Raw genomic sequence first — 27,392 nt, 5'->3', positions numbered from 1 at the left:
GGCAATGTTGTCAAATGTCTGGTGACATTTTTGGTTGTCACAACCTAGTGGGATGCCACTGGTGTCTAGCAAGTAGAGGTAAGGGAGGATGATAGAGCAGCACACAGTGTGACAGGGATGGCCTTCTGCAAAGCGGAAGTTCCCAGCGCGTACTGGGGGTGTAACTCAGCAGTAACAGAATACTAGCCCAGCACGCACAGGGATCTGAGCTCAATCACAAACACTGTAAGAAAAACAAAAAATCCAATACAACGTGTCAGTAGCAGCAGCATAAGAAACTCATACCCAGAGACAGCTCTTCATTTCTGTGCATCTATCTAGTTACCTACTGGCCATCTTATCTATTTGTCTATCAACTATCCTTCCTGTCTGTCTGTCTGTCTGTCTGTCTGTCTGTCTGTCTATCTATCTATCTGTATCTATGTATCTATCATCCATCCATCTATCTATACATGCAATTATATGTGTACATAATGTACAAACACAAATATGAATTCCTATATTTTTGTCTTGAAATAATTATTTATAATTTATTCACTTTACAACCCTATTGTAGTCCCCCCCCCCCATCTCCTTCTGGTCCTACCCTCCCTGCCTTTCCCCCTATACCCTCCTCCCTTAGTCCTCAGAAAGGCAGAACTTCCAACTGACCCCAGCCTATCAGGTCTCATCAGGACTCCCTGCATCCTCTTCCTCTGTGGCCTGGCAAGGGAGAAGTGATCAATGAGTGGACAAGAGAGTCCATGTCAGAGGCAGCCCCCACTCCCCATATTATGGGACCTGCATGGAGACTGTGCTGCCTGTCTGCTACATCTGAGCAGAGGGTCTAGGTCCTCCCCATGCCTGGCCAGTCCTTGGTTGGTGCATCAGTCTCCGTACCACCCCCAACCCTCTCCCCCCCCCTCTGGTTTGTTGGTTCTGTTGGTCTGCTTGTGGAGCCCCTGTTCCCTCTGGATTTTTCTATCCCCCAACTCTTCCATAAGACTCCCTATGCTCTGCCCCAAAGTTTGGCTGTGTGTCTCAGCATCTGTTTCAATCCCCTTGTGGGTGAAGTCTTTCAGAGGACCTCTATGGAAAGCTCCTGTCCTCCTGTTCCTTCTCTTCAGCCACTTCCGGAGTCTTAACTATACATACTATTTTACATAATATTTTCACTTAATAGATAATTTGTAATTTTTTATTGCATTAGGAAATTTCCTATGAAGTACTTTTTAGTGATTCCATTTTATTGAATGTTAATTTAAAAAATTAAAATATAATTATATAATCTCTTTTTTCCTTTTCTCCTTCCAACCCCTCCCATGTCCCCATGTTCAGTATTTTATTATTATAAAAAAGCTAAAACACACATTACTGCTTATAAATCTTTAACTGCACCCATGTCTGCTTTTTTGAGGATACGTCCATAGAAAGGAAATTAGCAGGTCAATAGATACAGGCAGAACCAAGTTAAGACTCAGGCTCCTCACAGGCCATGTGGTACTGAGCAAGTGACTTTTATCTGTCAAGCGAGAGCAGCAGTAGGATGTTCGTGGGTCCTGGGAATGTCAATAGAGTTACATATGTCAAATGTGTAACCACAGCATCTGTCTCACAGTGCACACTGGATATTATTGTTAGTTATAAACACACCTATGATTAACCTTCTCGCTGGGATAGCTGTTGTCACCCATGAATAGGACACCAGAGCGACTCATTGACCTACGTCTGAGGTCTCTAATTTAAAGCCTATTGTTGTCTGTAGAGTGGATGGCTTTCTGAGTGTTATCATATTTCCATTGTGCTGTGCTATTTTTAATAGTTGATTGGTATTATAAGCTTAGATCTCACTGCCATTTTATATGATCACATTTTTCAAAGAAAATTAAACCAAGAGAATTGCTAGAATTTGTCAAGCATCGGTGTAGCATGTCACAGGAGCTCATGGCTTCCTGGTATTTTGATTTCTTTAGAATGTAATATATTCTCTAATTTGCGGCTATGGAGTTATTGTGGGGAGCTGAATATTTCATCAAGACCTAATTTTTCTCCCGGGAGTGGTTTGGCTCTTGGGTTCCATTTGGCAGAACTTTCATTGAAAGTTAATAAAATGAAGTCCGGCCTGTACTGCTGGGATAATGGGAAGTGCCGTGGAGCAATGGCCTGGGTCTCTTTATTGACACCGTGTTTTCAGTTCTTCAGGTCAGTCTCCCATGATGCCAAGTGGCTAAAGCAGAAATCTCTCACTTATTAAAACTCCTTAACTCTTAAATTCAAAGATTAAGCTTTTATATATATTCTACGTTAATATAAACCTTTCTTTCAAAAGTACAATCTGGTTTTCATAATAGTGGTTAGGTTTTTAGTTTCAGGACATTTCTGTTCACTAAAATGCATTATCATAAGTATTAAGTAGGAAAAGATGAGCTATTTCCCAAAATGCTTCTGGTTAGCATGGCCTTTGGGGGTTTAGGTTGCACTTTCATTCCACATTATTCTATAAACATTAGTAAACTCAGGTGAATCTTTACCAGGTCTTTCATTAATGTAGGACATTAGTGATTTAGTCTGTTTTGATTTTGTTTTAAAAGGAATCCTTTACAAGTTTATTATTTTTGTGACTATTCCCTTATTTTCTGGTGTCATTTCTGCTTACTATTTTTAAAGCAGGTAATAGCTAAAATGTATTATAAAATATAGAAAACTAGAAATTGATGAGTGGAATCTAGTTTTGACTTTAACACAATTATTTTGTTTTTCCTACTTGTAATACATAAGGGCAAATGATATGCCTCCCCCCAGGTCATATATATTGATTTTTCTAGACAGAGTTTCTCTGTGTAGCCTTGGCTGTGTTGGCCTCAATTTGTAGACCAGGCTGGCCTTGAACTTACAGAGATGCTCCTGCCTCTGTCTCTCGAGTGCTGGGATTAAAGGCGTGCACCACCATGCCCAGCTCATTAAATAATACAAATGGGCATTTTGTGATATGGAAATGGTAAATATCAATTATTAAGATACCGAAGAAGCAGTGCCAACAAAGGCTTGCTCCATGCCAGGTCTTTAAGCCCATCCCTTCTCTGTAAATGGACACAGCCTGCTTTTGTGTCTTCCCTCTTGGGCGTATGCTTCAGCGCACAGACACCTCTTTGGGATGCGGGCTCCAGCTTTGGGCTGCTGCATCCGTTCTCTTCTCAGTTGAATCTGTGTTTAGAATTTCTATAGTGTTTTCCAAGCTAGCGATGGCAACAGCAATGCAGAAGGGTTTCTTGGTTCCCATGTCCTCACCGACTCCCACTGCCTTCTATTTTTTTTCATAATGGACCATCTAGGAGGTGAGAGGTGATACTGCACATGGTTTTCACATGCATTACTCTGATGATGTGTACACAGTGGGATATTATTCAGCCTTAAACTCCAGGAAAGTCTATGGGCAGGCCTGGAGGACATGAAGGGACTACGCTGCAAGCCAGTCACAGAGCGACAAATGTATGATCTCACTGATGTACAGTTCTAGAAAAAGTCAAGTTCATGGAGGTGGGTGCTAGAATTGTGGTTTCAGAGGTCAGGGCCAAGGGCGGGTAGGGAAAGGAGAGACACTGCCCAACAGGCATTTAAGTTAGAGGTGGGCAGGAGAGAGCCTTAATGCTAAAGTCATTATGCCCAATAATGGCCACCACCACAAAGAAATGTACATTTGAGGTGATAAGTATGTTAATAAATATGTTAATAGATGCAATTAGATAAATATGCTAATCAGTGCAGTTTGGTCATTCCATCACATTACACACTCACCAAAACATCCAGTCACTGTTAACTCATCCAGCCACACAATTACTATTTGTCAACTTGAAAACAGCTCCAAAACTTCATTACTCCCCTCCCAACAGTAACTCTATGTGATGAAATGGGTACTTTCATTTGATGGTTAAGGAAACAGATGCCTAGAATCCCACTGTGTTCTACAGAGGATGCCTTAGGCGGCTTCAGCAACACCCCTAAGGTTTCTTAGGTAGCAGATGTCTGACACTGGGTCAGCTCATGTCTTTTTTGCAACCCTGCCCAGATTCCTGGAGTTCAAGTCTTGGGCCTTGCTCAGTGCCCACGCTTTGAGAGCAGTGTCACTGCGGCCCTGCCTGCTCCCTGTCTAGGCTCGCTCTCTTCCCTCCACTGTTCATCGTCCTGTCAGTTTTCTCTTGTCTCCACCCAACCTGGTGTGTCAGCAGGTCTTCCTGGCGAGATGCAGCAGACTGTGAGGATGGAGCATGCAAGCACTGTGACAGTAGTGAGGGAACTGTGGCTCTTCCATGTCCCCACTTCACAGATGAATTCACCAGTATCCATTGGTGCATGAAGGTTTCATTTTGGCCATGAGTTTAAATCTGAAAGAAAGAATTATGGGTGACTTAGTTGGCATTAGCTATCCACTAGCCTGAGCCTAGAGTCAGCTGAACAGAGTCTCGGTGAGCATGTGTCTTTATCAGGTTGCTCTGTGGATGTGTTTGTGGGGACTTGTTTTGATCATCTTGATTGACGTAGGAGGGGGTCAGCCCACTGCCATTGGTGCCATTTCTTGGGCAGGTGATCCTGGGCTGTAGAAAAGAAAGTTAGTTAAGAGGATGCCAGCAAGCAGCGTTTCTCCGTGGTTGCCACTTTGAGTTCTATCTAAGTCCCTGCTCTGACTTCCCTCAAGAGGGACCGTGTGGCCTAGAGATGTAAACTAAAATAAAACATTTCCTCCCAGTAAGTTGCTTTTCGTCAGAGTGGTTTTTGTTTTAATCACAGCAACAAGCAGGGAAGCTAGAGCAATAAGTTTTAAAAAATTAAGTGCTTTTCTTCAAAAGTTTCCGTCCCTTTCCCTCTCCTCTTCTGACTGTCCCACTCTCCCTATTCATCTATTTCTCAATGAATTAGTGTCTATTTCACACCAGGCTCCATGCTAAATGTCATCTCTCTTCCCTTTCAAATGTCTTTTTAACTCATCCAGATTGACGTCATCACAGTGGTGACCGTGTGCAGATAATTTCACTGATGGTTTCAGCTAGGATTCTGATTGTACACTAGGGAGCCAGCCTGGCAAGGCAGGCATGAGCTGTGGGAGGCCATGGGGTCATCAAGGCTACACTTTGTACCTTTGATTCTCTCTGCACATCCGTTTTGTTTTCCTCTCCCTAAAGATCCCTGTTTTTGAAAGAAAAATGGCAATTCTTAATTGTTATATATCACTTAATTCTAGTCACTCAGGCCCTTAAATTAGAATCCATGGTTTTGAGAAAGTGTCTGATTGGGTCATTTGATTTAGGAGAGTATGACTTTTGTGTTTCAGTAAAGATTGCTGTGAGTCCAGCATCTAGGTACCGTATCTAGGAAATCTGATTAAAAGTTCTGTGAGCTAACCTCCTTTTTGTTTGTTTGTTGTTTTGTTTTTTTAACATTTTTTAATTTAATTAATTTATTCAGATTACATCTCAATTGTTATCCCATCACTTGTATCCTCCCGTTCCTCCCTCCCTCCCGCTTTCACCCTATTCCCCTCCCTTAGGTCTAAGACCGAGGGAGAGCTCCTCCCCCACTATATGGTCATAGGCTATCAAGTCTCATCTTGGTAGCCTGCTTATTCTTCCTCTGAGTGACACCAGGCCTCCTCACCAAGGGGAAGTGATCAGATATTGGGCACCAGAGTTCATGTCAGAGTCAGTCCCCTGCTTTTATGTCACAGCAGAATATTTCAGTCTCAGCCAGCATGAACTTTTCCTACACTATCCCCTGACTTTAGAACCACTAGCCTGCCTCTGTTTACCAAGCTGTCCACACCTGATAACGCCTCCCTTCCCCTCACTAGGAATTTCTTGCATAAGTGATCCAGATTTTAATCAAATTCTTCTTCTATATTGTGTGCTATTAGCCTTAACATCAGAAATAAACGTTGAGTGAAGTGCATCTTGATTTAGTAGAGGCCACAAAGTACCCAACTTGAGTCAGGTACTCACCCCAGCTATTAATAAACGACGTTGTATTACATAGTTAAATTGCTCAGCATCTCTCTACAGGAGGAGAGTGACATTACCAGAAAGGATGATTTTTAAATTTTGTGAACAGAACATTTTTGGGTAATTTGTCTGCCCCAGTTACTCCATGTGAGGAACCCTAAAGCCCAAGTGTGTGGATGTGTGGGTTGGAGTTCTGGGTCCCTCCATCAGAGTTCACCAGGACCCAAGAATTTTGCATTTCTGACTAGTTCTGCGTGGTTCCGTTGCTCCAGGGCTCACACGATGAGACCTCTTGTTTTTAACCACTGAACAAAACGTCATGGTGAGAACTGGGTGAAGCAAATAGGTAGGCTATGTGTCAGAGGCTAATAAGTGGTAAGGAACGTGTTCAGTAGGATGATCAGTGAGAGCGAGATTTGGGAGAGGCCTAGGATGTGAGGTGATGGTTCTCCATGGAAGAGCAGCCGGAGCCGGAGCCATAAGAATTTCAGGTGTTCTCCTCCTCAGTCTGATGAAGAGCAGGCCAGCTTTTATGGCTGGAGCGTAGGGGCCCAAGGAGAACAGAGGGAGTGGTCAGATATGTGAGCTGTGGGGCAGTGGCCAGCTTTTGCCTTGCCTAAAATGGGTAGCTACCAGACAGCCTGGACTCATGCTGTGTCACGTGTGACTTCTAGTGTCAGAGGCTCATCGGGCTAGGGTGGGAACGGATGTGGAGAGACTAGGGAGGAAGGACTCTCTTCTGCTGAATTCTAGTGAGGGGTGGAAGGGGCTCACCAGCGGTGCCAGGTCAGGGCCTGGGTATGCTCTGAAGGAGCCAAGTTGGCTCTAAGGCTAATCATGCAATTGGAAGGACAGACTCGCCCTTGTTTGAGTTGCTTGTGAGGCTGTGTGGTGTATGTATTCTTGGGAGCAGGGGAAAACTGAAAGTTGGGGCAGGTTGAGGTAGGATACATGGCTCTGGGATTTGGGAGAAAGATTTGAGAACAGCATGTGATAGTGCAAGCCACGTGCTGCCACCAGGAAACCGTGGACAGAAAAGAGAAGCCCAAGGAGTCAGGGGACCTCGGGTGTCCAACACAACGAGCAGGGGAGGAGGAGGGACAGGCAGAGGCATCTGGGAGGGAAGGTGGCCACTGTGTCAGGAAGCAAGCCTGCAGTGTGGAATTCTGGAAGCTGTATGTGGGCCGTTATCAAGGAGGAGGCATCTAACGCAGCCCACGGGTCTTTTAGTGTGCTGCTTCTCATTTTTCCCACCCCCACCCCCCTTTGGAAATCTGCTCTATCCAGCACTGGTAGGTTAATTATTGGTGCACACGCAGCCGTCATGGCACTTCCTGTGTAAAAGCCTATGATGCTTCACAAGTTCATCACTTTATTATTTTGTTTTTGTACTCGGCACATCTTTAACAGTGTTCACTCGTTAAGCCAATAACATTATTTAAGGCCTACACCTTATCCATTGGGCAGCCGGGGCTCTTAGTAACAGGAAGGCTCAGTTGTAGGCTTAGCAACCCCCTCACACATCGTCTCACTTTCCTTGACCATCTTAGAATTACATGGTGTTTCTGTGACTCTGATTGGTCACCACAGTGGTGGCTTGCTGCACTCACTCTAGCACTGGAATCTACTACTTTTTCTGACTGTGGGCTCTGTGCACTTTCACTGTCTCCATGTTCTAGTTTCCACTTTTCCCCCACAAAGGGGACTGACGGGCTGTAAGAGGCAGTCAGTGGAATAGGCCCAGGTGTTTACAGTAACACTTCACATGTAGAAAGTTCCATCTGACTTTCAGGCCTGACAGATCCCATGCATCTTACATTAACTTTTTTTCCACGTTGCCCATTTTCCTTCCAGTTCTGACTCATCCCTGCAGTCTTTCTTCGATGTTCTCTGACCATTTCTCATGTCTTGTTTTTCTCACAATGCTGTCTAAACTGTACCATTTGGGACTGTATCCTTGGCTTAGGGTTCCGCTTAACCCCCGCTCTCTCCCCACTTTTGCAATGCTCGCTCTATATTACTAAGATCTCTACAATAATTATGCTCTTCTTTGTAGCTCTGCTGTGCTGCAGTGTGCATTATGCCTTTAGCCTGGGTCCGGTCACATGGACGGTAAGGGCATTCCTAGGCTGACAGGAGCTTGCTCCCCCAGCATTCAGCATAGAGTAGAAACGGTCAGGAAAGCTTACTGCTTGGTGAGTCAGGAGGAATCATTTGACAGACTAGAGAAGTTCTGGCCTTGTAAGTTTTTCCCATGAGTGGATACTGTTCTAATAAAATGTCCTTTCTGTGCTAATTCAATGAATTTATTTATGCCTTATCACTTGAAGCAGTGTGGAAGTCATTTGCTGAAGGTTCATGTTAGGTATGTATTTAAATGGAAGAAGTTTTAGAAAGTCCCTTAAATATATTCTATCAAAAGAAGGTCAGTTGGTGATAATTTTTTTTCTACTGAACTTCTAAGTTTTACAAGTGAAATTATTTTTCCCAACAGTGGATCTGTTAAACTTGAAAGATACGAGCTCTTGGAGAGAGCATTTCTGTCTTATTCTTTAGCCTTTTCAGCTGCCAACTCTTTGTTGCACAAAAGCTCTGAAAGTGTCAGTCAGAACCAGGGAAGAATGAAATATATTTCATATATCAGGTTGGGGAAATCTGATTGTTTCTCTTGGAGCAGATTGTTCATTATAACGGTATCTATAATAAATGGGGCCCACTGCTGAGCTGGATGGAAATGAAATTAATTTGGCTCAGATGTGATCTTTGTTTTGCTTATGAGGATTTGAAACATCCTTACAGAGTTTCAAATTTCCATGCAATTTAGAAATAAAAGAGACTTCAAAATGCATCTGCCTCCCCTGCCAGTGGCCATCCAAGGCCACCCCATTCCCTCACTGTGACACCACAGTGAGCAGAATGGCAAATGTGGAATTAGTGTGCGCCGGATGTGTCAAAATTCTATTTGAAATATACATATCCCAAGGGCAAAGATCCTTTGAGACAATTTATTTATTTATTTATTATTTTTATATTTTGTCGCAGGTCGCCTATCAGATCGGTAACTATGAGCTGGCCAAGAAAGTGTTCTCCCCAGTCTGGGATTATTTTGTTGCTTCGCCTCTTCAGGATGATCAGTCGCTTATCTGTCTAAACAACATCATGACAATAACACAGAGAAGGTAATAGGAATGTTACATTAAAGTGCAACATTGCGGGTATGGGGGACAGAGTGGAGGGCAGAAAACAAATCACTTGTTCTCGTTTTCACATCAAGATAGCCTGAGTAAAAGTGTATCTACCCAGAATTGTAAAGTGCATATATTCCAAGGCCTTAGAGTTCTTGTTAGATACGCCCTTTCTCGAGTCAGGAAAAACAGTGGGGCAGATGGACAAAGGTTTTGGCATACAAATGCCTAGTGACAGCAGCCAGAGCAGAAGACATGAACGCTCCCTGAGGACGTTCGAAAAGGAGCAGGGAGCAGATGGGGTTAATTCTTGATGTATGGACTGGGATCATGGGGGTGTCTCCCTTGCTCCACATAGGTGCCCAGGTTCAGACTCTCAGCAGTTGCCAACATGCCAGTGGAAGCCATAGAACATGGCTATGACTTTTCTGCCTCTTATTTTTCCTTAAAGGGGCAGGAGTTCAGATCAGTCTCACAACAGCATTTCAGGCTGTGCCTACACACTGAAAAACCAAACCCAAACCCCAAAACCCTCACTTGCTTATTAATGCCTGAAAGATACAACCCTTTTCCCCTTATAGATTGTAAACTTAAAAATATAAATGCTAGGCAAGGTAAGGTGTTGGTTATACTTATTTGCACTAAAAGCTTAATTCCATTTCAATTAAACAAATATAGACTTCACATTTGCTCTGTGCAAGGATCGTGATGCTATGGGAGAGAGATCTGAGGAGCATTTTAAGAGAAAAAAGAGATAAGAGTTAGGTTTTATGCGGTATAGAAGATGGAGTGAGAAGCGACCGGGCTTCCTAGTGTTAACAGACCGCAGGGTCTGTGGCATTTACTAAGGGAAGCGAGTGTGTGTGTGTGTGTGTGTGTGTGTGTGTGTGTGTGTGTGTGTGTGTAGGAAGATAATGAGTGGAGTTGAAGATAGTTTTCTTTTGCTTTTGCTTTTTCAGCAGGATGCCTTTGTAGGTCAGATGAGGATAGTGGATGTTTTGTTTAGTGCTGACATTCAGGAGACAGTCAACGCTAGAGGTGGCAATTTGGAAATTGTCTGTGGAGGTCACCATTAAAATCTTGAAAAGGTGCTTGTCTCCTCGGGAATGGTGGTTGAACTTTAGCAGAAAATAGACAATTCTGGTATTGAGCACTGGCGCTGCTTACGTTAAAGGGGCAGGTGTAAGTGATGGAGCCAAGGGGGACCGCTGAAGGGGTGCTGTCCAGGAGACTGGGAACCAGAGAGATGCATTGCTAAGGGCAATGGGAGTTATGGGGGGAGGGCGAGGTGGGGGGCGGGCAGGGGACCGGGCTGCTCTAGCACATGCAAGTGCCAGGTCAGGCTCAATGGAATCCCGCAGAAAGGCTGAGCGCGGTAGAAATCAGGAGGCCACCAGTGAATTCAAGAGAGTAACTTCTGTAAAACCATGGGCCAGAAAGGATTTTGTGATGGGCAGAAGAATAACAAAAATGGAAACCATAAACAAGTGAAGACCACTCATGGGCGGGAGAGAAAAGCGAGAAGAGCAGCAGGCAGAGGCTTGAAAGTCAGGCTCCAGGAAGTATTTTGGTGTCTAGAGGGAAGGGAGGGAGCCAGTGCAGAGGGAGAGGATGAAGACACAAGAGAATGCTGGGGGCAATGGCACTGTCCTGGGGCCTTTATACCCAAGAGGGCATAGAGCTCAGAGCTGCTAGAATGTTCTATGGGGGCATGTGCACAGAGGGGCTCCCAGGAAGAGCTGAAGTGCTAGCACTGACATCATAGCCAATGCAGAACTTTGTGGTGAAGCTCAGTTCCTGATGGCTAAGCCTGCTTGGTTCACATTTGTATCCCAGGGCCAAGGAGAGTGTCCTGCATGTAGTAGGCTCTAAGCAGATGCTATCTTAAAAAGGCGAAAGGAAAAATAAATAAGTAAACAAGCAACCGGTGTTGTGACAAGCTAGAAAAATTGGGCAGTGGTGTCCTTACAGGGTCACGCGATGATATGAGGTGGCAGAGACTAAGGTTCCGGGAACCTCAATATCAAAGACACTTACTGGACTCTGGGGTGTGCAGGGCATGTAATGGGGTCACAAAGTGATAGGTGGAATGAAGGCGTGGGTCACGGTGCTGAGGACCACTGTGAGGCCACCCAGGGAAGTACAGTGTGCATCGCAGGGGTGGAGAACTAGACCCCCACCCCCAATAAGAGAGTGCAAAATTCAACAAGGCAGGATCAATTTGAAGTGTGAATTTATGATGTCAGGCTCTTCCGGGCTTTATGGGCAGAGGAGGCTCAGAGAGCAGATGGATTGCAAGCTTGAGTGTGAGGGTCTATCACCAGTTAGAGCTTAGGGCATATGGGGATTGGAAACAGAAAAGAACCCGCAGATTTCAAAGCTCTGCCTACCTTTGGCACTGTGGACTGCAATGGAGAAAAGGCAATCAGAAGTAACCAGGGCCACCAAGGCTCATCGTCTCTAGCCGAATCTGCTTAGCATGTTCCCCAGCTTCACAAAGTTCACCAGCTGGGCTCCCGGGCCTGGTCTCCAACCTGGCGTACTGGAATTGCATCGTGTTGACTGGGCAGCCCTTTGTAACAACTAGGAACATCCGACACTGATTATTTTTTACAGACTGGTGGTCTGACATCTCAACTGCTTCGCTTCCTTAGTGCTGAACTCGCCTTTGGTTTAAATAGACACAGCTGTTCCATGTGCCGCCATCACTGTCAGGGTCACTCTGTGGATTCTGAGAATCGGAGAACACAAGCAGGCTAAATAGATGCGCTAGGCCAGTCATTTCACTGTACCACACTTAACACCATTTCCTCCTCCTGCAGATTGCATTCCGACATCTTGGCAGATACTTCTTCGATCCTCTTATACCTTTTCCTTAGAAATATCTTTGTGATCAGTGACATTAAAATTAAAGAAGAAAATCTCTACTGTGATAATATTAAAGGCAATGAGATTTTCCCTGCCCAACAAGTGAGTACATTCCATTTCATCACAAAGTAAGTGAAATTAGAATTCGTTAAACAAGTGGGTACAATGTTATTGCTATATTATTTTTTATTTATTATTTACCACAATTTATGGTTTTGTAAACTAGGGATTTTTTCTGAAATTAAAACTTAGCCCCCCCCCCTTTTTTTTGCCAATAAAAACGGTGGGCACATTGTCTTACAAAATATGCTGGAGTTTAATTCCAAGATCATGCTATGCACGTGTAGCACTAAGGGAGAGGCAGAGTCCTTTGTAAATTTTGATTTTCTTCATATTATTGTTCATGTTGCTGAGCCAGAAGGGTCACATTCCCTGCCCACTCTGGTCCTCAAAGACACATGGAGTGCAGCGCCTGTTACTCATGCCCGAGTCACAGCGTTTCTTCTGTCTGCACAGGCCGCTAGACTGAAGGAATGTGAGAACGTGCTGGTGGCGCTGGAGGTCAGCAACTTCCTCAACGATGCTAACTACGCCCTCCAGGCAGTGACCCAGTGCTATGGGCTCCTCGCACCCATCATTTATCACAACATCGTCCTGGTACCCGCCATCCAGGTAAGGCTGTCTTCTCCCAGCCTCCCCAGCAGGCCCGTGCAGAGTGACAGTTCAGTGATTCACTATGGGAAAGAAGAACAGTGTATCTTCCATAAAGGACAAATGTGCCAGGAAGAAGTATTGTGAATTTTCAGGAGTTAAATGGAAAGTGTCCTAATGGATTATATATCAGAAAACAAAACAAAACAAAAAGGCCAAGTGTGTTTCTTTGAAAATTCACAGTCCCATCAAGGGCCTTAGTCAAACACTGGCAATGGTCATGTCTCAGTTTTAGGAGTTAATTTCAGTTTTGATATTCTTGTCATTTTACATACAGCAGTATATTTTCAACATGCATTGCTAAAGTCATCACTAGGGTGCACACAGTGAATAATCTGAGAAAGCCTTCTTGGTAGCACAGTTGATATTTTCATTCAAAGGGAAGAGAATGAACATTTTGAATTAATGATGGTGAAACACCTAGTTATTCCTCTGAAAGAAAGTAGAATCTGGTCTCTATTATATTATGTAAAAGTATCCCCACCTGTTTAAGAATTACAAGTTAGGGGCTGGGGACATGACTCAGCGATTAAGAGCACTGACTGCCCTTCCAGAGGACCTGGGTTCAATTCCCAGCACCCAAAAGGTAGCTCGCAACTGTCTGTACCTCCAGGATCCAATACCATCACATAGACATACAGACAAAATACCAATAAACATAAATAAAATTTAAGAAACCTACAAGTTAAATAAAGCAAAACTTTAGGGGGAAAATCAAACCAACCCAGGAGATGACATATGTAGCCTGGGGTTTCAGAGGGAAATCTTCCCATTTAAGAAAGAACATCTAGAAACAAAAAACTGTATGAGACAAAAGGACCATAACAAAGATTGTAGGAAGCTTGTGGAATTGGAAAAAATATACTCAAAGTAAATGAGGAATAGTGAGGTGGGACAGGAAGCCATCACCCAATGGGCGAATGGACACAGGGCTTGGATAGACAGCTCACAAAAATCCAAATCCACTGCATGCTAACATGCTTGGGTACCAAGTATTTCTGGAAGCATACCGGATTAACAACGTAAGATCTGTAGCTCCTGTTGCTGGTGAGAACGTATGACAACACTGGCATTCTGACTCACAAGGAAATGGGGAATATTACAAGATTTTGGATTTTAATAAAGCAATCTTAATTTTAATTAAATTAAATCTAACTTTAAGCAAACTTAAAAACCAAATGTACCTGTTATAGTGATTCTTCTATTTCATAGAATAACATTTTAATAAAATTAAAAATACATTGTAAGTGTTACACAGAATAAAATCACTACTCGGCTGAGTCTGGGGCTGCCACTACTGTTTGTGTCCCGGGTCCATGCATTTTCCCTCAGATAACCACAATGGTACCATGGCTTCCAGGCTGTTGCTTCATCATCCTTCTCAAAGCAGGGCTTTTACTTGCTGCTTGTGGTAGGCACCTTCGCACGTGTCAGGGTGTTTTCTGTAGTGCTGACTGGAGGAGAGAGAAATGAAGAGAAGCAATGCTAGCGCTAGAACTAAAACATTAGCCGTGAACTGTTGGATGTGAGAACAATAAGTTATGGTTGGTCTATGCCAGATGAGAATATGTAGCCATTAGCAACACAAACTAGGGCTGTCCTTGTGGATTTGGAAGGAAGCAATTTTTTTTTTTTTTTTTTTTTTTTTTTTTTTTTTTTTTTTTTTTTTTTTTTTTTTTTGGTGAAGGATAGTTAAAGGAAAAGATAAAAGTTCAGACAAGTGTATATAAATGCCAGCTTGGGAAATAAGTGTAACTTTTTATTTCTGGGTACATCTATGCACTTGTGTGCAACACATACACACACACACACACACACACACTGAGAAATGACTAAGGTAGTTAGCATGGTTTGGGCATGTAATGTGCAGTGGGGACAGAGGGTAAGTTGGCATGGATGGGAGGGAGTGAGCAAGCATTAAGCATCCTCACCAGGGTATCAGGGTAATGAAATATTGTTAGAACGGTGGCTTGAAGAAACCTAAAAGAAAAAACACACGTATATTAATTTGTCTTGGGGATCATCAAAATGGTGACAGGCTTGCCACAGTCTGAGCTCTGCCTCTTTGGTGGTGTTATTGCTCTGACCTGCATGGCATGACTTACCCCAACAAAACCGTCTAGTTTTAGATCAGATCCACGGACACACTGTGTGAAGCTGGGGAGAGGATATAGACGCCAGCATTAATTGATTTTCCGTGAATGCTCAGTTGTCACCTCAGAGGTACTCTCATGCCAGGGCTCTGTCCCTCCATACTAAGTCAGATACAGCCTGATCCCCTCTGTCCTCTCTCAAAGTACCCCTAAGCATAGAGGTGACCTTGAGGGTTTTGGAGCCATACAGCATTTGGCCTCTATCATTTACAGTACTTGTGGAAATAAGCACTGCTTTATAGTTACTTGTATACTTATTTTGTACTCTTGACCAGTTTTCAAGCTTATATAGATAGATGACTCATCTGAAAATTGAATATGTCCATTTTATCTATGTATATTCTTTTATACCCCATGGATATATTATCAATAATGATCTATGGCAGTGGCACTTCGTAGCTTAAGACTGATATGATTTACGTACCATATTTATACTAAATAAGATGATATTTTGACACAAAATCATTGCTTCTTTTTTTTTTTAGATCTTGATAAAATGTATTGTGGTTTTGCAAGGCATGCCAAATATTGTTCACTCAAAGAAACACATTCCAAGCTTTGAAAGTGTCCAGCATATGGTAGCTTGCTGCATCTTCTATATGACAAAGGTATTTATCTCATTGTTTGTCTACTCTCATAAAATGCATGACTTTACTGAGCGAGGAAGTCAAACATCATTTAATGATGATAGTTGGACAGCATAAGAAGAGCATGCCCAGGGCCAGAGACAGCACTCAGAAGTTAGGCGCTCATGCTGCTCCTGCAGAGGGCCTGCGTTTGTTTCTTAGCACCCTTGTCAGGTAGCTCACAACTGCTTATAATTCCTGCTGCTCAAGATCCAATGCCCTCTTCTGGTCTCAGAGGGCACCTCCACTAACTTGTAATGCGCCACACAAGGATACTTGCTCAGCTGTGTCCATAATGGTATTATTTGTAATAGCCAGAAACTGGAAACAACCTAGATGTCCCTCAACCGAGGAATGAATAAAGAAACTGCGATACATCTACACAGTGGAATACTATTTACCCATTAAAAACAAAGAAATTGTGAAAAATTCAGGCAAATGGATAGAGCTGGAAAAGATCATCCTGAGTGAGGTAACCCAGACCCCGAAGAACACACATGGTATATATTCACTTATATAAGCGGACATTAGCTACATAATATAGGCCAACCCGACTACACCCAACAGACCTAAAGACGTTAAGTAATAAGGAGGACCCTAGGGAGGATGCTTAACTGTCACTCTGAAGGACAATAGAATAGACACTGGGAGCAGGTGAAGAGAGGGAACAGGACAGGACCCTACCATAGATGTCCTCTGAGAGACTCCAGCCAGCAGGGGACATGGTAAGAGTAGATCGTGACTCAAATCTGAAAGTGCCTCAGTGTAGAGCTGCTCGGAGTCGTAGATACACTCCGAAGGAGGGCCCAGCCGCCATAGCATGAGCACACTTGGAGTCTGGTTCGAGGAAGAAGCAGATGAACACTAACAGGCTCCCTGAGTCCTGAGCAGGATTAAGGCAGGGACACTCATGCAGAGGGGTGCTGGGGAAGAGCAGGTTCTTCGCAATACAAGGAGAACCAACAGGCTCCCACCGTATTAGCGGCACCAGGAGTTAAAACACCAAATGGCTGTTTGAAGGATAGGACCCGAGGCCCCAGAACTAATAACCAAGAAAGATACCATTCATCATTCCGGGGCAAAAATAGACACTTGCAAAGCACAAGTGTTGTGCCCTGCACTTATCTGGGGAAAACACTTGAGGAAACACTTTATCAAATGACAACTGATTCCAAGCGGAAGTCCTAAGATAGGGGAGACAAAAGAGGGGGCTGGTAGGAGCAGTGAATCACTCGGGATCTGCACTATTACAAGTAAACAGGGCGTAAAGGTGTGAGTTGGACTTTGCATTGTGAGTGTAAGTAGGGTTTCCTGAAAGACAGGAGTCATCCTTAAAAGACAAACTTATTAGTAGCCCAGAACTAAAGCTTCCATTGTATCCGAGGAGGGGAGAGCACATTACCAGGTAGATTGTTGGACCATGGTTGTACACAGTTATGATTGTTACATGAAGTGTGTCTGACAGGACACACATACGTATGTAAAGATTTCATGGTTATGTGTCACTGTGAGTACGACTTTACAGAATAGTGGGACTTCTAAGTGTACAGGGAGGAAAGAGAATGAAGTGGGAACAATGAGGGAGGGGGAGGGACACAGAGACAGACAGAGACAGAGAGAGACAGAGACAGAGAGAGACACGGAGACAGAGAGAGACAGAGACAGAGAGAGACACAGAGAGAGACACGGAGACAGAGAGAGACACGGAGACAGAGAGAGGAGCCCCAAGAACAAGAAATATGGGCCAGGAGGGAAGTAAGCTAATTTATCCAAAGTAAGAAGCAAGGGAGAGTATTCATCTTAAAGATGGAAGTAATAAATTAAGTTTTAACCACATCACAGAGTGTAGATGATTTTAGAAGACAGGCTTCCAGGAGGGCTTGAAATGTGGCGTCTGTAGAGATACTACTTCAAGAAAGACGTCTAAAACGAAGAGGACAACAGTGAGGGCCAAACACCAACAAAAGTAATGGAGGGAGATGATGATTTTCACACCAGAAAAAGCAGAGCTCAAAGCCACAAACATTAACCAGAGACAAGAGTGGCATTGCGCACTGTCCTTTGGCTGTTTGGGGCTGACCTTCCCCTGCTGTTGGAGAGCTTCAGTTGTGTTGTATGCCACTCTCATGGCAAGCCCAGTGTCAGGCACGGAGGACCAAGTCTTCCCTCTAGTTGATTCTTAGCACCACGAAAAGGGAAAGAGTCTGAATTAAAATAAAGCTTGACCCCCTTTTTTTTAAATAACAGCAAATTGAAGAAAAATAAGATTGCATGAAAAATGCCACAAAGACATTTGATAACACTTCGCCACTTTTCCTAATAAAATTGCTAGTGAATTCGTGATGAAAGGGAGCTGCAGAATACCGATAAGGACATTTACCCACATTTTAAAGCAAATATCATGCTAAATGGCAAATTTCTGAAGCCATTTCCTAAAAAACCAGGCCTAGGAAGGGCTTTGAACAGAGAGTCATTATTTTCCGAGGTTCTCTCTTGTGCTGTAGACATAGATTTAAAATACTTTTAGAAGAGTAGAAAGGAAAAATGTAGCTTACTTGTAATTGTAGGGGTCTCAAATATCTGGTAAGGAACAATTAGAATCATGTGAAGACTATATCAAGTAGGCATATATTAAACAGATATGAGCGATAGTTTTATTTTATGTCAGAAATCATTAGACATGCAGAGGGCAGACTCTATGTACTATTTAAAAACCCAGAAAAGTGTCAGAGAACCTGCATAAAAGAACTGAAATCTTGCCAAGGATACGCATTAAAGTCTGAGCATATGGCGGGCCACACCAAGTTCCCAGGCATGAAGATGTGCTGCAACAGAAATATAAATCTGTCCTAAAATAACACTTATATTTAATGCAGTTTTAATCGCAATTCCCATGGCGTTTCTCTAGCCTCATTTAAAGGTTCCCAATAGATGTGAAAACACCCGAGTACAAATGGTGTACTAGAGTAGAGGGTTCCGCTCACGTCTCTGGAAGACACGAACGCGTTACACAGGTAGCAATTTGATTGACCGTGGAGACCCTGCTCTGCTATGGTTTTCAGAGTGGGTGACCCTGGTGTAAATGACTGTGCACCTGAAGTAAATTCAGAGCCCAACGTTCCACCATAATAACCTCCAGCTGGATTAGGGAAGCCATGTGGCTTTGGAGTCAGGGCTCACCTTCCTCAGCAAGGGGGATCACATATTGAAAACTATAGCTACTTGTAGTTGGAACACTTTTATGACGAGAAATTATGAGCAAAGTTAGAGGCAAATATCAGAGTTGGAAAATGCATGGCAGAGGCAGATTGCTACTACTGATTGACCCAGAGAATAACCAATGAGAAAATATGCAGCTCATCACAAGGAGAATCAAGATTATCTTTAGTCACATAGGCTGTGGTTAAAGATTTGAGTTGATGGCGCTCTCGTTTTTTTTTTTTTTTTTTTTTCAACTTGGAAGCTGGTAAGCAGCACTTCCTGTTTACTTGGGTAATTAATGTTATTCCTTCTCAAGTTTCTGATGGGGATTGAAGACCAAATAGGTTAGTTTCACAATGAAGCTTAGTTGTTTTGAGGTTAAGATGTTTTTAGGTCTAGATAGGTGCTTTAAGTTGATAGAGATGAAATATGATAGATACTAATTTACATTCAAAATTTTAGACTCACCAAGATGAAAAGATGTTTTCTCCAAAGTTGCCAAATACAAATGGCCAAAAAACCATGAATGTAACATTAATATAATTCCTGATTGTTTCAGGGTTCTTCTTGTTCCTTGTAGTTCATTATATATATGTATAAAAATGTAAATATGTATATAAAAATATTAATAAAAACATTTGAGTTGAGATGCACAGTGAGCAGGTAGCAAGTGATGAAAGGCCATTTTCTGAGGTCCAAGAGGAGATTTTGAGGGGTTCTAAACCCAGGGATGGTAAAATGGGTGTGCATTATAGAGAAGGAAATTGTTCCAATTGTGTGGCAGCTAGTGACTTGAAGGATGTGAGACCTGAGGCAGGGGCTGAGCTAGAAGGGAAGTGATAACTAGACAAGTGGCGAAAGCAAGAGGCAGAAGGGAATAGCAGGCTTGGGGGTTATTTATGAGCTGAGTGGAGAAGCTGGCAATCCATCGTGTGTGAGGGATAGAGGACGCAAGGGCAGGGCCATGTTGATGTCTGCCTGTATTTTCTGGACAACTGGACAAGCACAATAATTTTAATTGACCCCAGATGAGGAAGTAAGTGTGTGTGTGTGTGTGTGTGTGTGTGTGTGTGTGTGTGTGTGTGTGTGAAGGCGAAATGGATATGCTCTGGATAGATTCTGATGCTTTGAGAATATCCAAAGAAGTGCTCCTCAGATGGTCCTGAGGGCCCTGAGGCTTACGTGTAACAACAGAGGGGCCACTCCACGGCTGAAGCGGTAGCAAGTTAGGGTGCTGCCTCAGCCAAGCAGTTGAGAGACGGGGTGAGAGTTAGTTACTTTGCATTAGAGTCCCAAGAAGCAGCTCTAGCCTCCAAACACTGGGCAGTGGGGAGGAATCTGATGAAAAACTGCCTGTCATTCCCCACCCTTCTCAGCCTTTCTGCATCATTCGTCCCCTGTCACCAACACTTGCTGTAACCACAGGCAACACCTGCCCTTCTCTCGTGCTGCCAAGTTCATTAGTATTGTGCTGGGCCTAGTGTGCCCCTGCTGTCTTTCTTACCACCACCACCACCACCACCATCATTTTTAAATTCTATTTTATGTATATGGGTGTTTTGCCTGCGTGTATGTGCACCGTGGATTGCCTGTTGCCCTTGGAAGTCAGAAGAGGGTGTTGACTACCCTAGGCTGGAGTTACAGATGGTTGTGGACCACTATTCAGGTGCTGGGAACAGAGCCAGGTCCTCTGTAAGAGCAAGTGCTTTTAACCATGGAACTGCCTCTCCAGACCCCTGCTGCTTTCTTTAGAGAACCTTCATCCGCTTGGCCTGCTTTCCATGGAAGTGGGGTACTTCTGTGGGAGTGTGTCCCTTTCAGGTGAGGGGAGGGGCAGCTTGCATCCTCCTTCAGAACACTGAACACAGCCAAGCACCTTAAATAAATGGCAGCGACCACCGCAGGGTTCCACCTCAGCGAAGAAACCATATTGTAAGGCATCTGGTGACTTTGCAATAGCAAATTTTCTATGACGAGCAAACACAAGGAACCCTGCTTAGCTGACAATCTAAAACATGGAAAGGAGTTTGCAGGGGAAAGGGGAAAGATATGGAAAAAAAGAGCAAGATCCCTGCAGGTTGCCTGGCGACTGTGAGGGAGTTGGAAATATGAGCGGGTTCCAGAGACAATAGCTGTGGAAGATGGGGGATGATGCTGGTTCCAGTAGTAGTCCCGCCCCCATGGTGGTCTACTTCCGTGAATCCTCCTGCTGCTGCCTCCTGCCCTTGGTACTCAGTGGCTCTGGCCTTGCACTGTGCACTTCCTGGTTTGTCAGTTATGTCCCCTACCTCTTCTTCCCTCACTTGAGGAATTAGGGGATTAATTTATGTCATACCAGAAATGATCCTGAATACAACCTCACCTGAAAAAAGAATATACTTATCAGGACGTTAGCTACTTGAGCTGGCTTTCTCTCAGCTGGTACAGTTGGGCATTGCCATTCTAGAAATTTCCTGTAGCCCAGTCTATTGTTCCTGAATCATGGGCTATCTCCGATTCCCAATTTCAGGTGTTCATTTGATACAAACAGCTCTAGATTTTATCTTAGAACATGTGAAACCCAGTTAAGCAACACTTTTCTCTTCTGAAAAACAAAATGAAAAATTCCTCAGAGAGCTCAGTCTTCCTTATTTAAGCAATGGTATTTTTCCCCTCCAAGTTGCTGCAGTTGAAATGAGGTGCCACTTCTGAGATTTGCCGTCTCATATATTGTTGCTATTTTTGCATTATTTTAAAGTTGTCAGTGTTAGACATCTGTTATACAAGGGCATTTCTGTCCATTATTTGGTGTGTCGAATAGACTCAGTCCTTTGTCTTTTTCTTCATTGGAAAAATCAATTCTCATTTATCGTTTTCTCATAATATATTTAGACAAGAGGGAGAAGGCTGCACAGCTCTGTCTGAGCAGAGTGAAAGCTGGCAGCGAGCAGCTCTGTCTGAGCAGAGTGAAAGCGGGCAGCGAGCAGCTGGAGTAGAGTGCAGAGCGCACGTCAGCCTGTGTCTGTTTTCAAATAGCAATGCTCGCCCTGGTCATATTCATCATGTCTTTTCATTTTAAATAAGAACACAATTACCTCAGTCTCCTCTTTCCTCCCTCCAGCCTCCCCCAAGTTACCTTCCCCAACTCTTTCCATAACCCTCCAACTCTCAAATTGGTAGCCTCTTCTTTGATTGTTATTGTCATATTTATGTGTAAGTATGTGCATACACAGACATGTAAACGCAACCTGCTGAGTGTGTTTTTGGTGTGTGTGTGTGTGTGTGTTTCAGGGCTGACCACCTCTTATTGGACAACCAAGAAGGAGGCTCACCCCCTGGGAGAGGCTAATTGTCCCTCCACCTGTAATTGCTTGTCTAGGGCTGGGATCCTGTAAGATTCCCCTTCCACATTAGCATGTCTATTGATATTATGGTGGTTCAGGCCTTGTTTATGCAGCCGTGTCTAGCAGGGACTGTTTCACAGCTGACTACCTTGTGCTCTGACTCTTGTATCGGGGCCGGATTCCTCCCAACTCATTGATCTGATCTCTGCATTGTGTCCGGTTGTGATTTTCTGTGATGGTCTCCATTTACTGTGAAGAGAAGATTCTTTGATTAGGGGCAGTAGCTACACTTACCCAGTAAAGACGGCTTGTGATGAAGCATCTCATCTGCGTTTAGTCGTGGTATTAGATTGTTGTCTCAGGCATTCCAACACCCTGAAGGGCCTTGCTCCGCTACCGTGCCCTACTACATTATGTTCCTCTCAATGCATTTCCTTTTTTTTTTTTTAATTACATTGCCCTGTCTCCAGAGAAACATTTTTGCTTCTTAGGGTTGGGTAGGTCTTAGCAGGTCTAGCCAACCACTCACTATGTTTAAGACCCTTCATACAGTCCTTCTCCATGTGGGAAGTAGCAGCGATTATGTATCTGAAATAAGAACCATGTTAGATATGTAGCACATTCATACCAACACAGTTATACAGAGCTGCCCCTCTGAGGCTTACCATGAGTGTGTGGAGTCACAGCATGGGAAATGTGCAAACCAGATTACTGCCTGCAAAATCTCCTTGGAGTTGATGCTATAACCAGCATCATAATAATAAGGTAGGCAAATCTGTAGGAATAAGGGGTGGCAGGCACGTTAGGAAATGACTCAGGCACAGAGAGACACAAGGTGAAACATGCAGGTGTTGGGGTTCCACTTGGCTCACTAAGGACATGGTGGTGGAGGATTGCTCTTGAAAAGTGGACAGGACTAGACTGGAAAGGGCAAAGAGCAAGCTCTGGGCAACGTGAATGAGAAGGACAGAGCAAACCTTCCTCTGTAAGAGTTAATGCATGATTCCTCTCAGGTTTTCAGAGATGGGCCAACCTCCCACTAAGATGTCTTGCAGATCACTGACTAAAGGTTCCCCTCCACACTCATGACACCCTGTGGTCAGGAATTGTGCCATTTCCCACAGGAAGCAATTTGAGATAAGGCGGGCATAGTAGTACATACCGGTAATCTATAACCCCAGCACTTTGTAGGTAAAGACTGGAACATCAGGCGTTCTAGACCATCCTCAGCCACATAGTGAGTGTGATGCCAGCCTGGGCTACGTGAGGCCTTGTCTCAAAAAACAAAGCAAAACAGAACACTCAAAAGGTTCTGTGTGTATGACTTTAAGGAACAATTTTTTGAATATGAGTTTTGAAAGTAGAACTAATTTCTTAATAGTGGAGTGCTGTACCACAAAGCATAAAGTTATATGTCCCAGAGAGATAGGAAATGCTTTATTGATAAGAAGATGTTATTAGTTCTTTACTTAAAGAATAGTAGAATTACATAACTTTAATTCCTATGATCTGGAGGTAAATTTCCAGTTTTCTTAACCATGGTGAGGTGTTGCTAGGCCCAAAAGACGTAGGGGAATTTGAATTTATGAAAACTTATGCATTGCACTTGGACACAGAGAGGCATCCAACAGAGATAATTAATACTTTCTTTTAATTAGATTCTACGTTCCTGGAAGGAATATGACCTGGCAATAACACTTATAAATTATGGGAAAAAACTGTTGGACATCACATCAGGGTGCAAGTCTCTATTTGGTATTGGCCAAGATGATAATGGAGATGAGGTAATTGGTTTTATTGTTTTGTTTATTTCTTTTAAAAATACATTTAGCTGCTTTAGTTATTGGGCTTAAACACACGAGAAGTATATCAGTTTGTCATCTTTACATTAAGGAAAGTGATTTCATTAAGAATTTCCTTAACTTAAAAACATACTTTTGAGTGCTTGCTTCGGCAGCACATATACTAAAATTGGAACGATACAGAGAAGATTAGCATGGCCCCTGCGCAAGGATGACATGCAAATTCGTGAAGCGTTCCATATTAAAAAACAAAACAAAACATACTTTTGAGATAGGGTCAATCAAGAGCTAGCTCATTGAATAGTCCCCATTTCAAGTACTGATTGTAAGGTAGATGAGGATAGACCGTTCTACATTCAGTTGAACACTGAAATATAAAGAAGCATTTTTAGGAAGCATTGAGTCAAACTTGCTTTCTTCTGAGTGCCTCACAGAGGGTAGTAAACAGGTAGCCGAACTTTCTATCTTATGCTCTAAGTGGATTTCTGACCCACAGCAATACCTAGACTCCCCCCCCTTTTTTTTTTTTGCAAGACTGCTAATTTTTGAGACTAATCTTCCATATGTGTTCCATAAGCAGGACTCTTAGAGGGACTTAGGCTTTATTGCTTTTTCTTGGAATGACTAGCGTGTTTGCAGGTTACCTGGTTTTTCTGGGCTTCTGAGTCACACTAGAAGGTGTCCAGCCAAATCATCCTGGCTAAAGGATATTTTACGCTAAAAGATCTTTTTGGGGAGTAGGATGTGGGGTTTGCTTTGCCTAGAGGGAATTCTGATTCAAGTGGAGGCAATCTGAGTTTCTTGTTTCAAAACCAATTCCTTAGTTTGCCCACCAGCCCCTTGTGTCAGTCTGCTAGACCTTGACTCAAGGCTCTGTGCCTCCCAGTTTTGTGGGTGGGTCTCACATCTCTCTCCTTGGAATCTCTGGTCCAGCAGGAGGCTGTGACACTTCCCGCTGACTAAGGTTGTAGCATCTGCTAATTTGTCAGAAGCAGAGATCACCAGAGCCACTGGAGACCTCTTCTAAGAGTAAAGAGGATTAGAAGGTTTTGTTTGTGATAACAGGAGACAGTGCAGGTCAATTATCAGTCTCAGATGGAGAAAACATGGTGGGGAGCCTGGATACACACAGGCCAGTCCTTAATCTGCTAATTACTGAGTACAGTTAGGTTTCAGTGAAAGGCAAAGTGGTAGAGGCAATTAGTTAGGTTGTAAAGAAGCTCCTTCTGGGACAGTAAGAATGAGAGAAATAAAAGGATGCCCTCCTGCGGGCTGGCTGGGGATTTTACTTTGAGGATTTTTGTAGGTGACAGCTACTTTAGGAAGACTGCAGCACCTGGAGGTGTAGGCCAAGTGCTTGCCTAGCATGCTTGAAGCCCCAGGTGGGATCCTTAGCTCTGCTTAAACCGACTTTGATGGAGCCTGCTCATAAATAATCCCAGGACTGAGGAGGTGGAGCGTAGAAGATCATAAGTTCAAAGTCATCCTTGGCTACTTAGTGGTCTGAGGCCAGCCTGAGCTACAGATGATGCTTTTTCAACACACACACACACACACACACACACACACACACACACACACACACACACACACACACACCATCACCACCACCACTACCACCACGACATGTTCTAGAAGGTCCGGGCTTAGGGTGGGAGTTAGTGGATGGGAGGCAGAGGAAATGGGAGCATTTTGGTTCTCTCCATGTAACTCCTAGTACTTTCAGCTAGAATGCAATATCAGTTACTATAAATTGCTAATTCTTGTTGCTTAGCTGCACACATCATAGTCTTGCCTCTTAAATAGGAAAGGGATAAGCCGAACATAGAGCAGGTTATTTGAAAATGACAGTTTCCTTAACATGTTGAAATACATTCTGACATTTACCAATGTTTCTAGGGTACTTGTTCTAAGAAAACTTCAAAAACCAGGAAGCCACAGCAGGTGCTGTTGCCTGAAAAGATAAACGAACAGCTGGCCTTGTTGGAGACACATCTACTCAAATTGACAAAGCAATGTAATTTTTTTCCCTCTTGTATCTGTTTAGCATTATGTTTCTTAAAATGAGGAAATATTTTGCTGAAAGAATGAAGATGATATTAGTATTTGCTAAACCCTTTAAGGATTATATCGTGTGTCTACATGATGCCATTAATCCTAACAACACCTTGTTAAGAGGAGTTGCTCGATGCTTCTTCCAGGTGTGCCTCATAATGATAGGGGGTTTCCCAAGCATGGTCGACTTGGGCTTGGGCCCATGTCCTACAGCTTTAGGGTAGGCCTTTACAGCCTTGGCACTATTGTTGTATTTTCTGTCCAGGGTCTGGGAGCATCTGCAGCTAGGACGGGCAGTGCAGGTCCAGCTGACATGATCTGTGAGGTTGGACTGGAGCAGCTGTGGGTAGCTGCTGTGATGATGTCCTGGATGCAGAAGGTCTGGCAGGATACTGGAACACATACGAGGGCAGAAGACAACGTTAGTTGGTTAGGGAGAAAATTCCCTTTAGGTGTACATTTGAAACTCTTGGGAGAACAAAGAGAAAAGGCTTGAGAATAAGGAAAGATACAATATTTGAAAATTTTGGGAGAGGAAAGAAAAAGGTTTGGATATAAGAACTTCCTTCCATTTTACCTGATCACTGGCAATAATTAAAATGGTTTGGTTTTGGATCTGTCCAAGTTTGGTTTCAGAGGTGTGTAAGCTTAGCAGCTCTTAATGTGGGCACAGGGATTTGAAATTCTCCAGAAGGCATCCCAAAGGAATGCTAGGAGGAATAGACGTCTGGACGTTTTCCATGGGGAGTTGAAGCCAGTAACCCATTAGGGCATCCCCCAAAATGGATAGTGACACAAGAAGACAGGTATAGACTTCTCAGCAGCTCAGCAGCACTGACCAGTGACCAAAGGAGCACAGCTCAGCAGATGAACTGGCCTGGAGACGTAGCTACTCAGTGCACTGGAGTTTTGGACAGCGGCAGTGGCAGCTGTGGGAAAGAAGCTACATCTGAAAGCTCATCTGATGGGAACGGTCCTAGTTGTAGGTCAGTGAAGAGGAACAGCCTCAGTTGTGAAGCCTGGGGTTGTGTACCTCTGCTCCCAGTGAACCAGAGAGGTGTTGACAGTCTCTTGGATAAAGGGAAGTGCTTACTCAACTAGGAAGGGAGAATTCAGCTGGTGTTGGGTGCAAGAAAGTGGCAGTTGAGTATTAGACAGGGGAGTCCCACACCAGTGAAAGGGACAAGGAAGCCCACCCTCAGAGATGGGCTATAGGTGAGAAACTTAGGCTGTGGATTGACAGCACTTATCTGGACTCCATTTGACCTGAGAGATGGATTTCCTGTAGCTTACAAGAATCCTTTTAAGTTCAAAAAGGGAGATACATTTTAGACACGTTAGCATCATCACTGTTTGTAATCTGCAGTGAAATACACATTGTTAGACATGTACACATTGTAGGAAAAGGCAGCAGACACATAGCATTAGCAGAGGCATCTGAGCATTTTGACATCCATAGGCCAGTTCGCCAACGAGCAAGCTTAGGGACCAGGGTCTTC

The 27,392-nt window shown here is 43.6% G+C and overlaps 1 protein-coding gene and 1 non-coding gene across 2 annotated transcripts in view; both read left to right on the top strand.

Moving 5' to 3' along the window:
- Cfap54 (cilia and flagella associated protein 54) overlaps window positions 1-27,392 on the top strand; it is a 283,795-nt gene that overhangs the window by 71,039 nt on the left and 185,364 nt on the right. The window contains exons 23-28 of the mRNA XM_051139645.1: window positions 9,012-9,148; window positions 11,977-12,124; window positions 12,539-12,694; window positions 15,372-15,494; window positions 23,695-23,820; window positions 25,738-25,855. Coding sequence (XP_050995602.1) covers window positions 9,012-9,148; window positions 11,977-12,124; window positions 12,539-12,694; window positions 15,372-15,494; window positions 23,695-23,820; window positions 25,738-25,855 — 808 coding nt within the window. The remainder of the gene's footprint in view (window positions 1-9,011; window positions 9,149-11,976; window positions 12,125-12,538; window positions 12,695-15,371; window positions 15,495-23,694; window positions 23,821-25,737; window positions 25,856-27,392) is intronic.
- On the top strand, window positions 23,978-24,084 carry LOC127183807 (U6 spliceosomal RNA). Its single transcript, XR_007830061.1, has one exon. It is a non-coding gene; the product is annotated as a U6 spliceosomal RNA (small nuclear RNA).

The sequence above is a fragment of the Acomys russatus genome, chromosome 31 (genome assembly GCF_903995435.1).
Source record: "Acomys russatus chromosome 31, mAcoRus1.1, whole genome shotgun sequence".
Lineage (NCBI taxonomy): Eukaryota > Metazoa > Chordata > Mammalia > Rodentia > Muridae > Acomys > Acomys russatus.
This window is presented reverse-complemented; position numbering and strand designations above follow the sequence as displayed.